At 51.3% G+C, this 15,442-nt stretch overlaps 4 protein-coding genes across 4 annotated transcripts; 2 read left to right on the top strand and 2 right to left on the bottom strand.

Moving 5' to 3' along the window:
* Positions 1–241: 241 nt before the first annotated feature.
* BO79DRAFT_268645 (uncharacterized protein) lies at positions 242–1,048 on the top strand. Its single transcript, XM_025687130.1, has one exon. The coding sequence runs from the start codon at positions 307–309 to the stop codon at positions 997–999; it is 693 nt and encodes a 230-aa protein (XP_025538403.1). The 5' UTR covers positions 242–306; the 3' UTR covers positions 1,000–1,048.
* A 237-nt stretch (positions 1,049–1,285) lies between these two features.
* Positions 1,286–6,559, bottom strand: BO79DRAFT_288297 (ubiquitin-protein ligase RKR1; the record flags this gene model as incomplete). Its single annotated transcript, XM_025688666.1, has 8 exons — positions 1,286–1,844; positions 1,897–2,196; positions 2,244–2,617; positions 2,663–3,079; positions 3,130–3,974; positions 4,023–5,748; positions 5,801–6,194; positions 6,260–6,559. The coding sequence occupies 8 exons, from the start codon at positions 6,557–6,559 to the stop codon at positions 1,323–1,325; spliced, it is 4,878 nt and encodes a 1,625-aa protein (XP_025538402.1). The 3' UTR covers positions 1,286–1,322.
* Positions 6,560–6,948: 389 nt separating this feature from the next.
* BO79DRAFT_246116 (TFIIH/NER complex ATP-dependent 5'-3' DNA helicase subunit RAD3) lies at positions 6,949–9,736 on the top strand. The gene is made up of 4 exons (XM_025685529.1): positions 6,949–6,971; positions 7,044–7,500; positions 7,550–7,666; positions 7,722–9,736. Exons 1-4 carry the CDS (start codon positions 6,955–6,957, stop codon positions 9,534–9,536), a joined length of 2,406 nt encoding a protein of 801 aa, XP_025538401.1. The 5' UTR covers positions 6,949–6,954; the 3' UTR covers positions 9,537–9,736.
* Positions 9,737–9,757: 21 nt separating this feature from the next.
* BO79DRAFT_288295 (DNA-directed RNA polymerase I core subunit RPA190) lies at positions 9,758–15,325 on the bottom strand. Its single transcript, XM_025688665.1, has 4 exons — positions 15,079–15,325; positions 14,507–14,998; positions 11,664–14,442; positions 9,758–11,602 (listed from the first exon to the last, which is right to left on the bottom strand). Exons 1-4 carry the CDS (start codon positions 15,261–15,263, stop codon positions 10,016–10,018), a joined length of 5,043 nt encoding a protein of 1,680 aa, XP_025538400.1. The 5' UTR covers positions 15,264–15,325; the 3' UTR covers positions 9,758–10,015.
* Between the last annotated feature and the right edge of the window lie 117 nt (positions 15,326–15,442).

Here is a 15,442-nt window from a genome sequence, read left to right as displayed (position 1 = left end):
TCAAGGCATTTATCAAAGCCATTGTGCGTAATCATCGACGAAGACGGCGGTGTAGCACTGCTATCATACACAATATCGATTATGCGAAGATTGCTTTAGTAGAACCAGTGTTTCTCGCATCCATAGTCTATGGTTCGCCTGGAGATGAGTTAGATCATGACTGCTTCATTGAAACCATCTTTCCTCGACATATATATATCTATATTGATCTGTTATAGTTTGATTCACCATTAGATTGAGGGAAAGTTCTCCGATCTCGATCCTTTCTACGACCACTCAAGATATATTACAAAAGTCTTATAAACCATGAAGCTTCTTCTTCTTCTTCAAACTCTCCTCCTGGCCATCTCTGCAGGGGCCTTTCTCCTGCCCCCAAACATGTTTGAGCCATTCCGGGCTTCATTTGACTCCAATAAAGAGGCCAACCAAGCCCTTGAACCCGCCACTCTACCAATCACATACAAGAAATGCTACAATCTGATACACATTGACCGCGGCTCTGTCCAACAATCCGGCGGTGGACGCGGCCAGTTCTGGGAACCGCTTCTTATCGAGCATGATACTCCTCCAAGAACATTCCAAGTGTGCGAAGACTACAAAGACGACTGTCCATCCCCCGACGGCAATGTGACCGATGGCGGGTTTTTCTATCTCAGATGGCTCTCAGAAAACTGGGGTCCGCTAGTGATTAGTGCTTATCAGCACCAAGGATCGGATCTCTGGCCTACTAGCATCGACAGCGACGTGTATGGGGATCCGCTACTCCCCTTCCAGTTTAAAGCTGCAAAGGTCGATGGGGATGATGGCGACAAGGGGTTTGTTAGTATTCGGGGCAACAATGAGGGAGAGTATAATGGTTTGGATATTGTTTTTGTTTCGCCTCATTATGCCATCTGGAATGCAGAGGGTGATGGGCCAATGAAGTTTAGGTTTGATGAGGTGGAATGCAAGGGTGATCCTACTCGACCTCTGGATGCTGGAGAGCATGGGGAGTTGTGATCTCATTTGATTTCATTGTTGATAGCTGTGGTGTTCAACTGGTGCATACTAAAAAGAGGTGGAGTGGAGTGGAGGGGAGGGGAGGGAAGACTGAGTTGTTCGCAAATTGTCTTCTAAGAGAGGATCCTACTGAGGAAACTACGAACCCATGTAACTTATTGATGATTTCGTTACTGACTCTTCTGGAGTATCGCTGTTACTTTGTCCCTTTCCAGTCCGGGCAAGGACATGCGGATGTGACAGATACTGATAGTCATCGAATAATGTAGCATCGTAATGACACTCTCATTATACTCTCTATGTACATCTCTACTACCAACCCCCTATACATAAACAAAATTGTTCCGGCACAGCGGGCACGTGCTCTGGTTGCTGCTCTTGAACCAGCGGAACAGACACACAGAGTGGAAGGTGTTCTTGCACGTGGCGCACCGCTTGTTCGGTGTCTGCATGTCCGTCGAAATGACCGAGTAGCAGATCGCGCATTCGCTCTGTCCCTTGAGCGCTCCCTGCACGTTCTTACGGAACGCCAGCAGTCCGTCCACCAGGTTGCCGTTGGCAAACATGATCACCCCTTGGATGGTCAGCAACCAGCTGCGCCACTTCTTCTCGTCCACGAGCACACGGCTTCGACTCACAACCAACGCTGGCTGCAGTGGATAAGCCGGAGGAAGGGACAAAGACAATGCCACTGGTGGCGACTCTTCATCCACCGGGATGCTGGCAATGATCTCCGCAGTCTTGGGTGAGATCTTCACGTTCAGCGCCCGCTCTTCGTTCGGATCCTGGGTGGCTGTCCATTCAGTGACTCCCCGCAGCGAGTCCTCGATAACCAGAGGTGAGATCTAATGCAATGTTAGTTTACAATAGGGCAAGCCAGACATTCAGGCAGCTTACGAATTTCTCGGTCCAGGATTCCACCGGCCCCTTGATGCGCTTCTTCGTATCGAGCCACCAACTCTTGGTCATGTTGGCCAGGTGCCTCAAGCACAGGAAATACAAGTGCACAAGAAGCCATTGGATCTCCTTCTCAGCGCTCTCGGACTGATCGAGCTCAAAGGAGCGGATGTCAAACTTAGATGCATCCACCATCTTTCCGCCCGATCGCTGGAGGAAGTCGAACATGAACTCCAAAAGTGGGCTGAGACTTTCGTTGTCCTTGATACTAGCCACGTAGTTTTCTTGTACAGTGAGAGACTGTACTGGTCAGCAAACCAGTCCTACAGCAAGGCATCAATACATACCGCATTTACGAAGTGGTCGAAAACCACTTTCCAGCTTAGCAGGTACGACCGTAGTTCGGCCCACATCCTGTCGTCGCCATAGGCGGCGTTGACCCCTTCCATGGTCGGTGCTTCGAGCAACAGAGACATCAACTCGTCAGGCAGTCCGACAGTCGTCTTCGACAGTGCCACGTCAAATGACACTTGCTCTTGCACGCTGGGGATGTACCGATGGAGGACGGTGTAGGCAGCGCGTTGCACCGCGGGGCTCTGCGATGTGATGAGCGGGAAGAACTTGGTCGCGTCCTCCAGGTGATCAACTGGGATAACATTGAGGAAGCGACACAACAGATCAACAGCCACATCTCGGGGTTGGTGGAAGGTGGTGGACGAATCTGCCCAGTCAGCATGTACCTGATAACCGTGTATCCAACACTTACCGAATTTCTGGAGCGTTGATGCCAAGCTATTGAAGAGTGCATTCTTCCGATCAGACCACGCATCCTTCACATCATCGTTACTCTCCTCGTCGCCTGCGATTGACTGAAGACGAGAAAAGAGTCTGAATGACGATAGCAGAGTAGGGATGGCTTCGTCGCTACCACCAGTCTCTTGCCATGTGGTAATAAGAATATCCATACATTCCTCCCAGTGGGAGCCGTAGATTTCCTGTAGGTTAGGAAGCATCACTGCCAGGACTTGGAAGATCTCGGCCTTGATGCTCAGAGAAGTGCCCTCAGACTGAAGGCATTGACTGAGATGTTTGATTAGGAACACCAAGCGCTGTGTAGGAATGGAGGCTGCAACCTCTTCTTCTCCAGATAACAGGAGATTCAGAAGGACCAGCTTGCGAAGACCTAGTCTATATTAGCAAGTAGATTTACTGGGTAAAGGGGCCTCGACAAACCATCTTTGCTCTCTTCGGTTGGCTTCAACCCCGTGGAATCCGCCACAAACTCGTTACACAGTCGTGTGCCGGCGGGGTTGGAGAGCATGGCACTTCGTAGCACGGCCACCCAAGAGGCCGACCGAATGGCGTTCGCCTTTCGCATCTCCCTGCAAAGTTGCGTGACCTCTTCTGACGACCGACTCTTGTTTGACGAATCCACAGCTTCCATGATCTTCACAAACGCCAGCCCAATTTGGTAGTCTAACGGCGAAAGGGAGTCCAGCTTCTCGATCTGGCTTGTCCAGAATGTAGAAAGCAAAGAACCGACTGACTGTCCTTTACCGGCATTCAGTTTTTGCGACTGAGCCCAGCCATTCACGGCTTTTCGACCATCGCTGACTATTTCCATGTACTCCTCGCGCTGCTCGGGGTGTGAGATGCCGGTTATTCCATTGCAATTTTGGACGCTCAAGTCGTCATCAATAAGCTGCACTGTTAGGGGTACATTGTAGAACAGAGTCTCAAGCTCCTCGGTGTCCAGATGTTCGACAATATCGAATGAAGACAGGATCTTGATGGTGTAAAAGGCCAACCGGAACGCCGACGAGCAATTGTTGGAATCGCGCGGAATACGTGCGTAGCGTTCCCGGAATGCGTTTGACACACTGCGATCAACGAGATGCACGGTACCGGCGAGCGGGCTGGTGACGGCCGCCGATAGCCGCGGAGGGAGCTCGAGAAAAGGCCCAAGGGAATTATCCCAAGATTGACGAGACGGCAGGATGTCCTTCGCTACTCTTCCGATGTCCGTGGAAGGGACATTCTGTAGCAGCTCTTCTGCGATGCTCAACATGGACTCGATGCTGTTACCGTTAGCTTCTTTTCTCTCTTCTCGTTGGGTCACGACTTACGAAAGTGACATTTGGTTCACATTGTCGAACTGGTGCTGCAGGATCTCAAAGCTCGATTTGGCGCTTGTCTCACTGACGACTGAGTCTTTCACGGTCTTGGACAGCGACTCCGCGAGACTGGCTATTTCTTCATCCGACGACTCGGTGAGGAACAGCAGTTTACCAGACAACTTTGAGCCGTGGTCTCCGCTCTGAAAGTTTCTGACAGCACTGGGGACCGAGCTGGAGATGCGAGAAAGTCCATGCAGAGTGTCAAATACCTTGCTCTCTTCAGAGAGGGCATCCACAATAGACAGGAAAATCGAGTCCGTCAATTGCCCATGAGAGGTATGGTTCTGTAGCACGGCAATAACAATAGACCAGTGAAGGTCGCTGCCTTTGCAGGCTTGGTCTAGGGCCCTCATGACCAAAGAAACCAGTCCACTCTTGTCGCCTAGCTCCTGGAAATCAAGAGTGGAAAGAAGCTTCTGAACAGCATGTATATTTGAAGACTCTGGATCTGACTGTGCCACACGCTCGACGACCTTCTCGAAGCTAGGTCCGAACCCTTCCCAAGATCGGCAAGACATGATAATGGATACCAATCGATCAGCGGATGGCGATGCCAAGAGCTCAGGCGCATCCTCTTGAACAAAGTTCAACAACGACTGCGAGCCTTGCGCGATTTGCGGGACTTTGCGTACTATTTCTTCCACGACCGCAGCCGCTCCATAAGGCTTACCATTTCTGGAGCGCAACACCTCCAGGCAATTATCGAGTAACTTTAGGCCTGTATTCTTGAATACATCCAGAATGCTTGTCTCATGGGCAGTATCATGCAAACGCGAAAGCAACAAGGCTTCCAAGGAGAACAGACGCTCAGCCTCCACACATACTGCGTCCTGTGAGGACTTGAAGTCCTTGGACTGCTCTGGTGATGACAGCTTTACGGCCTCGAGTAGACCATCGGCCAACTTTGTCCACAGCTGCTCGACCACCGCTTTGTAGCCTTTCGCTGTCACTGCGACGAGACAATCAGTGCAGATAGATTCCGCTGACGAAGGGGGAAGAGTCCATTGAAGACGATCTTTTTCAGGCTCGACATATTGCAATATCAACGGAGCAAGCCTGTCCTGCAAGAATTTCTCCCTATCCTCCTCAAAAAGCCGATGCGCAAGCCACATCGAAGTGTCAATGTAGGCCTTCCAACCAACCGCACGATTCTGCCGAGGTTCATCCCTAGAAGTGAGTCCTTCCTGGAACGACTCTGTTAGTGCAACCGCACTAGACAGTCCAAGAGAATTGGATGTAGATTGCGAGTCAATCTTGGCCAGTGTTTCGAAAGGAATAGTCTGGAGTAATTGGCAAAGATTTGGCCAGAAGGAGCTTGTGCCGCTTTGTGAACCTTTCTGTATGTATTGAAGAAGTCTCTTGGAAGGAGATGACTTCCCAGAATAGTCCTCTGTCCATAGTTGCGGTCTTGCAGACGTTACCCGCAGAATCGTTTCGGAAAGCTCTGATGCGGAGCCAAGTTGGGGACTGTGCAAAGCCTTGCCAATCAAGGCAGCACTGATGAGCTTCCAATCGAGCTCCTCAGGCTCTTTAGACACAGCTGATCGAGTAAGAATGTAGAGCGATTTGCGCACAAAAGGGTCGTCGTGATAAGAAAGTGCCCATAGAGATTTGCTGCATAAGAGAGTTTCGATGGTCGGCAGATCCTTCTGCAGATCTTCATGGGTCGAGTGTCCTGCATATGCTTTAGTTTAACGATGTTAGAAACATTATGGCTTTCCGCTTACCTAGAACTCGGTTGAATAACAAAAGCGCAGTGCCAGCTACACGCGCATACTTTGCTTCTGCATCGTCAGGCTTGACCGTTCGCTCATCGCTCAATGTCAGAGCAGTCTGCTGCAGGATGACATCATCCACAAATTCTAGGATAGCGCTCTGGTAGACCTTCCACACGCCGCTTCTCTTCTCATCGGTTGAAAAGACGCGGGTGAAAGACTCCAAAGCAGACTGATGGACAGGTCTATCATTGTCATAGATCCCCGCCAGCCACGCGCCAATCACCTTGGGCAGGAAGCGAGCAATTCGCTTTCCCACCAGACTGGCAATCGACCCTTGAGTAGAATGAGCGGTCTGTCTCACCCTGCGGGACAGATCTATGGAAGCACGGGGATAGATTTTAATCTGCCGATGTTCCGAACTATGATCAACTTGCTATTCCGGGGCGCGTAGTGCGAAGGTTGACCTACCCAAGCTTCTAGGAACCCGTCATCAAGCGTTCCGCTGCGACTCTCGACGCTCGATACATGGTCCCGCAGATCATCCAGAGCTCTCGTTCTGGTGACTTCATCTTTCTTCAGAAAGTTCTTGAACGCAATCGCTAATTGTGCCTCCGATATGCGGGAAAGGTCCGGCGGTTCAGCCACATATGTAAGTGTAGATGGTTCATTTCCTTGGCTAGAAAATGCGCCGGAAAATCCACCAAAGCCGCCGAAAGTGCCGGCAGCAGCTCGGCTGCTTGAAGCCTGAGACTTGAACTTCTTGCTCATAGTAGAGTGGGGGAAGCGGGATGTAAAGAAAATGAGGGAATGCGCGTATATAGCATGGAAGTAGAGCAGGTCACAACCATAGAAGAGAGGCTTAAGTGAGCCTGGCCGAGTTTATCTTCTAGTTAACCGACCCAAGCTACCTGTTCAAGGGTCTTTCATCCCACAATTCCCCGGAGATCCTGCAGATTCTTGCTTTGATATCGATAATTGATAATCGAAGCTCCCCGCCGTTAAAAGCGGCGTGATTACATTATCGGCGTCTCTATCGGGCAATGCACGTGATCTGGTGTCATCGATTCCCGATTGGGCAAAAGTCGACGCGGTCTAGAAGATCCTCCGAAGGCGCCCAAAAGGCGATCCTCATCTTCTCTCGAGCATCACGCTCTTCTCTCACCATGAAATTCTTTATCGAGTATGTACTACCCTCTAAGTATCTCTCATCTTCATCCGAGAGCTGTCACAACTGACTCTCCCCATCTTCTAGTGATCTCCCCGTCCTCTTCCCGTATCCTCGTATCTATCCCGAACAATATGCCTACATGTGCGATCTCAAAAAGACCCTCGATGCCGGGGGTCATTGTGTCCTGGAGATGCCCTCCGGGACTGGAAAGACTGTATCTCTTCTCTCGCTGATTGTCGCCTACCAACAACACTATCCGGAGCACCGAAAGCTCATCTACTGTTCTCGAACAATGTCCGAGATCGAGAAGGCCTTGGCCGAACTGAAGGCGCTGATGAAGTTCCGGGCTAAGGAACTTGGGCATACCGAAGATTTCCGCGCGCTGGGTCTGACGAGTCGAAAAAATTTGTGTCTGCATCCGTCTGTCAAGCGGGAAAAGAGTGGCGCGGTCGTCGATGCAAGGTGCCGGAGCTTAACTGCAGGCTTCGTTAAGGAGAAGAAAGAGCGGGGTGAGGACGTTGAGCTTTGCGTATATCATGAGGTATGGAGCTTGCGATCTGGGTCAGGGCCGTTTTATAACTTCTCTACAGAACCTCGATCTGCTCGAGCCGCACAAACTTGTTCCTCCCGGTGTCTTCACCCTCGATGATCTACTCAGATACGGAGAAGAGCATAAACAATGTCCTTACTTCTCAGCCCGACGCATGGTATGACACCTTTAAATGGCTGTAGCTATTCCAAGCTTACTCAAGAACTGTCTAGATGCCCTTTTGCAACGTCATTATCTACTCTTACCACTACCTGCTGGACCCCAAGATCGCCGAGAGGGTATCGCGAGAGCTTTCTAAGGATTGTATCGTGGTTTTCGACGAGGCTCATAATATCGACAATGTCTGTATTGAATCGCTAAGCATTGACATTACGGAGGATTCGTTACGGAAAGCGACGAGAGGCGCGAACAATCTGGAACGGAAGATCAATGAGATGAAGACTTCGGATGCAGAAAAGCTCCAGAATGAGTACTCGAAACTCGTTGAAGGCCTACAAGCAGCCGAACAAGCTAGGGAGGAGGATCAGTTCATTTCAAACCCTGTCCTTCCGGATGATTTGCTCAAGGAAGCCGTGCCGGGAAATATACGACGAGCGGAGCATTTCGTATCCTTCCTTAAAAGATTCATCGAATACCTCAAAACCCGAATGAAAGTCATGCATACCATATCCGAAACGCCTCCTTCCTTCCTAACACACGTGAAGGATCTGACCTATATCGAGCGGAAGCCCCTTCGCTTCTGCGCTGAACGACTAACCTCGCTCGTGCGAACTCTGGAGCTTATCAACATAGAAGACTACCAACCGCTCCAGGAGGTAGCAACATTCGCGACTCTAGTCGCCACCTACGAAAAAGGATTCCTCCTGATCTTGGAACCTTTTGAATCAGAAGCAGCAACCGTTCCTAACCCGGTATTACATTTCACCTGCTTAGATGCTGCCATTGCCATCAAGCCGGTGTTCGACCGATTCAGCTCCGTCATTATCACTTCAGGAACGCTATCTCCTCTTGAGATGTACCCCAAGATGCTAGGATTCAATGCTGTAATGCAGGAGTCCTACAGCATGACACTTGCTCGTCGATCTTTCTTACCCATGGTCGTAACCCGCGGATCCGATCAGGCGCAGATATCCTCATCCTTCCAAATCCGCAACGATCCCGGAGTCGTCCGAAACTATGGCAATCTCGTCTTGGAATTCTCCCGGATCACCCCCGACGGCGTCGTCGTCTTCTTCCCCTCTTACTTGTACATGGAATCCATCATCAGCATGTGGCAGGGCATGGGCATTCTTGACTCAATCTGGAACTACAAACTGATCCTCGTCGAGACGCCCGACGCACAAGAATCATCCCTCGCCCTCGAAACCTACCGAACAGCTTGCTGCAACGGCCGAGGCGCCCTCCTTCTCTGCGTCGCGCGAGGCAAAGTCTCCGAAGGAATCGATTTCGACCACCACTACGGCCGCGCCGTCATCAACATCGGCGTTCCCTTCCAGTACACCGAGTCCCGCATCCTGAAAGCCCGTCTTGAGTTCCTGCGCGAAAATTACCGCATCCGCGAGAACGACTTCCTCTCCTTCGACGCCATGCGTCACGCCGCTCAATGCTTGGGTCGCGTCCTACGCGGAAAGGACGACTACGGAGTCATGGTGCTCGCTGATCGTCGCTTCCAGAAAAAGCGCAACCAGCTTCCCAAATGGATCAATCAGGCCATGCTGGAAAGCGAAACCAATCTCAGTACTGATATGGCGGCGGCTACCGCCAAGAACTTTTTGCGGACGATGGCCCAGCCGTTCAAGGCTAGGGATCAAGAAGGGATTTCGACGTGGAGCTTGGCTGATATAGAAAGACACCGAGAAAAGCAGAAGTTGGAGGAGGAACGTGCTCAGCGAGAAGTACCACAAAATCTTGCTTATGGCGGTGCCGCGGCTGCTCCCCACAATGGAGTGCGTAACGGTGCAGGTGATGCAGATGAGTTCGACGATGACATTGATAATGAAGATTTGATGATGCTGGATGCGCAGTGAAGCTGAACTTATTAATGGCTTTTTTTGTGTCAATACATTCATTCGATCGGTTGCATTTGTTTTTGTTTCTGCTTTCCTTTCATCCCCTCAGCAGTCCTGGCACAACCTGCATGCATGATACCACGGTTTCAAGTCTGGTGTTCAATTGGGTCATCACAGTGTACTATATATACAAGGCGTGCTTCGATCACCCAAAAAATATGAGATAATAATGTTACTTCCTTAGTATTCAAAGTTCTTTTTATTGATTGCCTGTGCTATTGAAATAAAGGTAGATAGAGGATGCGATCTGCGTAAGAAAACTTCAACTTTTTTCTTATTCCCGCTGAAAGACAACTGCAGAGATCGTTGGACACGTCAGACAAGAACAATAGGAAAGAAAAGGAAAAAGATAGAGAAATAGAAATACAGAAACTAATGATTTTGCACATATACAAAAGATATGAAAAACTGATGGAGATGCAACACGCCCATTATATTTACGCCACAGGAGCAAGGACATCGAAGGCACCGGTACCGACGGTTCCGGTGCGACCAACGACGATTCTGGCACTGGGACTCTTGAGGTTATCAAAGTCTCTCTCAACGACGGCCTCCTTGAGGTATCCGACGGTGGTTTCGAAACTCATCTTGGCCAGAGGGGATGAGCCGTCCTTGACAAGACCGTTACGGTTGAAGGGGCGGAAGCCACCAGATTGGGTCATCACATCACCGATCAGGTTCAAATGACGGTTATCGACGGAGATACTGTGACCCTGGAAAACGTCCGACATTTCCTTGACGATCGAGGCACGGGCGGCTTCGACACCGTAGAGGTTGAGCATGTCGTGGATGGAGTTGGTGTAGAGGGAGTGAGGCTTGATGATGTCTTGGTAGTCGCGCATGGCAAGCAGGTTGACACCATCGGTGATGACGTGGGCAGGTTCACCCTTAATAGGGTCGGCTTCGACGAATGTGCAGTTGCCAAGGCCAGGGATGGACTGGATGACTGCGCTGCGGCAAGCATCCTCCACCAGGGGCAGAAGCAGGAGCTTGGGAGTGTCGATGTCGTACTGCAGCTGGATAGTGCAGGATCCTCCGTCGCGAGGGTTGAACTTGAACTGCGTGACTTCCTGGTATTGGTTCTTGATATCTTCTTCGCGCAGCTTGGTGTCCTTTGTCTCGCCCTCCGACTCTTCATCGGAAGCATCGTCCATCTCGACATCACGCTTTTCGCCGGCGTTACCCTCCTCCTCGTCGTCATCGTCTTCTTCAGCATCCTGCTGTCGGACCATGTCCACCTCCTCGTCCTCGGGGCCTTCGTAAGAGACCTGGTTGGACCGGTTCTGAGTGCCCCGAGCACGCTTGGCGTCGTCCTCGTCGTCTTCAACGTCGTCGTCAGCCGGCTCTGCGTCGGCATCGGCGCCGCGGGGTCCGTCCTGTACGGTGCCAACGGAAGCACCAATCTCAGGCTGAGCAGTGGAGTACTTCTTCAGGGTCTTCTCATCGACACGCTTCTTGAGTTCAGCCTTAGTGAGTCTGACAAGCTTAGGAATGAGCTTCTTCTGCAGTGTGTTCTGCACATCCTTCGTCGTGATGGCGTATTCGGCGGTGTACTCGTCAGCAGGGAAGAAAGTGATATCAATGTCGTAAACCTTAGCCTTGACACTGCCTGAGGAGACGCGCTCTCTGACTTGGACCTTGTCGACAACCTCCGCGATGCTGAGCTTGCTGATAGCCTTAGCAAATCTTTCGGAGTGCTCCTTAGACAGCTCGTCGTTCAAGATCAAGGTCATCGTAGGGGTCATGATATGGGCACTAGCGGTCATAACGATTTCACGCAGACGGGGAATACCCAGCGTCACGTTCTTCGCCGAGTGACCAGCCAAGTGGAAGGTGTTCAAGGTCATCTGGGTGGACGGTTCACCAATAGACTGACCGGCAACGATACCGATGGCCTCACCAGGCTCGACGACAGACTTCATGTACTTCATGTTCATGAGAGTGTTGAATGCCTTCTTGCTGATGATACCGTTCACGTCCTTCTTCTTGTCCTTAAGAAGCTTGTCCGGGTTGGCATCCTCGTACTGGAAACAGGATTGTCAGTCACAGTACTTCGTCTCGTTTTGGGGTTTCAGATAGTCTTACCTTCTTGAGAGCTTGCGAGAAATTCTCCGAGATACTTCCCAAGTTACCTCCGGGGTGGTAGAGAGAAAGAACAGGGTCCATGGCTTCGACCTTTCCTGTCTTGCGCACCTTCTTCATGGCATCCTTATGCCAGTTCGCGACCTCCTCCTTCTCCAAGTTGTGGAAGTCGCTGGTCAGGTTGACCTGAGACATGATAGACACGTAGTTCGATGCCAGGAAATCAAAGTCCTTCAGGTGGACCTGTTTGGTGATATCCAGACCATCCTCACCATACAAGAACTGGACGATCGAGCCATCAGTGGCTTCACGAACAGAGCTGTCGTACTCTGCCTTCAAGCCTTCCATACCCTTGATCAAACAACGCTGCAAGTATCCGGATCTAGAGGTCTTGACAGCAGTATCAATCAAACCTTCACGACCAGCCATGGCGTGGAAGTAGTATTCCTGGGGCTTGATACCAGTCAAGAAACGACCACAGACATAACCACCAGCCATAGGATTCGTGTCAAATGCTCTGAAAGATGGCAGAGTCTTACCGCTAACCATGACGGGTACACGGCGACCTTCCAAAACCTGTTGACCCAGGTTGCAGGAAATCAGGTTGGCATTGACGCTCGAACCCTTAGCTCCGGAGATTGTCATAGACTGCATCTGGTTCCACGGGAAGGGCTTAACCAGACCCTTCGGAAGACAGGCCTTGGTGATCTCGGTCGAGAGCTTCGCGGTGCGAGCGTTCGAAACACTATCAAGGCCGCCCTGCTTCTCATCGTCTCGGAGAACCTCCTCCATACGTCGCCGCAGCTCGGCATCTTGGTCGGGCACAGTAGTCTGGTCGAGGGTGACATACTTCAGTGCAACCTCCCGACCAATGGCAGCAGCTTCGCTGATCTTTTCTTTACGAACGCGGTCGCCCTCCGGGGTCAGTCGAAGATCGTCGATACCGCAAGTAAAGGCACGCATGTTCAGGTATCTCGTCAGAAGACGACCGAGAATACTGATCAGCCGACCAGCAATGGTATGTCCATAGATTTCATGGATAGCATCGATCAAACCACCAGCTGTGGGACCAATCTGCTTCTTGTCGAGAATACCACAAAGCATCTCTCCATCCTTAAAGATAACTTCTCCTTCCTCGTTACCCTCGCCCCAACGGTCTCCAGGGGTTGAAGACTTGCTCTTCAAGTTGAGACCAGCCCTGTCGTGAGGCATGATATTCTTCAGGATGGTCGAGATAATCTGCTTACCGGTCCAGAGACGTTTAGGCCGGATCACCGTGGGGCCCACAGTCTGGATCCGATCAGTAATCGTGTGGGAGTTCTCGGGCCTCAAGCAGCTGTACAACAGCTGGTAGTATTCTTCCTCATCGAAGAAGCTGTCACGGCAGGTGAACCAGGTTCCCATGGAGATGTGATCCTGAATCAGACCTCTCAGGGGTTTTCCGGATGTTGCGACAAGGTACTGATGGTCTGCATCCGCAAGCATCATAGCCTCCGAACGAGCGAGCTCGTTCTGAGGGAAATGCATGTTCATCTCATCACCATCGAAATCTGCGTTGTAGGTATTGCAGTTGGCGTAGTGCATGCGAATAGTTCTTTCGTTGGGAAGCACACGAGCTTTGTGACCCATGATGGATGGCTTGTGGAGTGTAGGCTGACGGTTCATCAAGACGATATCACCGGTGGTGAGATGACGGTAAACCTTCTTGTTACGCGATCCTTTCATGCGCCAATTTGACGGGGCGAGCAGCTGGTTTGCCAACGCCGTCCGCTCATCCAGGCTCTTGAACCTGAGGTTGGTGACTTGGCCAAATTCGTTCTCAATAGCCGAAGCACCAGGATATTTGTCAGGACCATTGATGACTGCCTGCTTCATCTCCCAGAAGTTATGGTTCGTCACCGGCTCGGGGTAGGTCAACTTCTTCGCGAACACCATAGGGACACCAATTTCGTTGGTCTCAATGTTAGGGTCGGGAGAGATAACACTTCGAGCAGCAAAGTTGACACGCTTTCCCATCATGTTCTTCCGGAATAGACCCTCCTTCTTTTCGAGGTACTGCTTGATGCCCATCGGAGCGGCGGCGGCGGCGGGTCCGCTGAGGTTACCACGGTCACGGTCGATTAGCATGTTGACGGTATCCTGGAGGGTGACGATCGAGTGAAGGAGATCACGGTAATCCCGCACGCGCGTAGTAGAGTCGGCGCCTGCGCTCTGTCTCTCCTTGCTGATCTGGTTGATGATGTCGCAGTTCTTCAAGATCGCTGTGAATGACTGGTTCTGCTGAGCCTCCATGATCTGACCGGGCCCTTGCGGTGCCGCGGGACGGAACTTGTTCGGTGGCACCATGATGTTCTTGATGAAGAACATATCTGCACTAACCCGGGACTCCTTCTTCGGCAAAGGTCGGGAGTTATAAACCAGGCTTAAGATTTCCTGCTCTTTCTCGAAAAGCAGCGTCATCGCAGCGTGGACTTCGGGAGAGGGCATGAACTGCTGGGTCTCCCCAACGGCCTGTTTCCTGCTCTCAGCCTGGGCCACAATTGCATTTCCACGCGCAACCTCTTCCTCTGCACCATGTGTTTCGGAAGTGGTGCTAACATTGTCAGACACTCCGTTAGCAAGCGCCGCCTTGTCCTTGGAGGTAAGGTTCTTGGCCTGCTGGAGAAGGACCAAGGAATTCGGTATTTGGAATCCAGCTTGCGTCATGATGAGTCTAGACTTCTCGGGCAAAGCCTTTCGGAAGATTTTCGAGGACCGATCTTTACGGTACGACGGGGAGAGTCTATGCGCCTGGATCAGTGACGAGGCCTTGCAAAAGTTTGCGCGTAGAGAATTCAGGAACGTACCCGCTGCAGCTGGCGCACTTCTTCGCAGCACCAATGTCTTTGAAGAATTCTCTAACAAGTGCTCGTCTCTGCTCCGCAGCGAGCGGGTTCTTCGAGCCAGACATGAGACCCCGTAGCCTTCCATCGGCTTGCGCTTGGCGGATAGATTTCTTGACAAAAGCATTTCTGCGGGCGATAATGTCATCGTCGTCCTCTTCCTCGCTGCTAGACCCTTCACCATCCTTGTTCGTCTTCTTCTTGTCGGAACCCTTGCCGCCAATCGTATCGATAACAGCTACCTCATCAACCAAGCCATAGTGCAGCAGGCGCAATTTGCAGCTGTAGGAACTGATGTTGGTTCGGCTCATCTGGAAACGGTGGCAGTAGACACACTGGCCCTTGAGCAAGCGGTACAGCTGGTCGAAATGCGTGACATTGTACACATGGACTGGGAGTTCGATGTGTCCGGGATGGCCAGTACAAGACCATGAGGTTTGGCGGCATGTCGTGCAACTGAAGACTGTTAGCTACGATTCGCATACGCATAGTACGCGATCACAAGGAATTCGACAGCAAAGAAAGGGGAACCTTACACATGGTCACCCCATGCACCCATAGCCGGATCATAGAGACCACCGGGAACGGGGTTGTTGAAAGAATCCAATGTCGGAGTATTATGGATTCGCTTTACCGAGATGGCCTTGATGTCTTGATCATTGTAGACACCAAACTCAATCCCCGCAATGGAGGAGGCCACAGGCCGAGCGAAAGTAGTCATGATTCCCCTGGCAGCCGCTTGAGCGACAAACGACGCTGGCGGTGCAAATTCTGGGACTCGTGGGGGGTTAAAGGCCTGGGAAGCAGAAAAGGCGGGTTCGTCGGTCTCGACGATGCGAAAAGTTTCACCCAACTTTTTTTCTGCCGTGCGACACCGCCGGCGGACCCACGTTGGCACTT

This window comes from Aspergillus costaricaensis, assembly GCF_003184835.1.
Source record: "Aspergillus costaricaensis CBS 115574 unplaced genomic scaffold BO79scaffold_20, whole genome shotgun sequence".
Lineage (NCBI taxonomy): Eukaryota > Fungi > Ascomycota > Eurotiomycetes > Eurotiales > Aspergillaceae > Aspergillus > Aspergillus costaricensis.
This window is presented reverse-complemented; position numbering and strand designations above follow the sequence as displayed.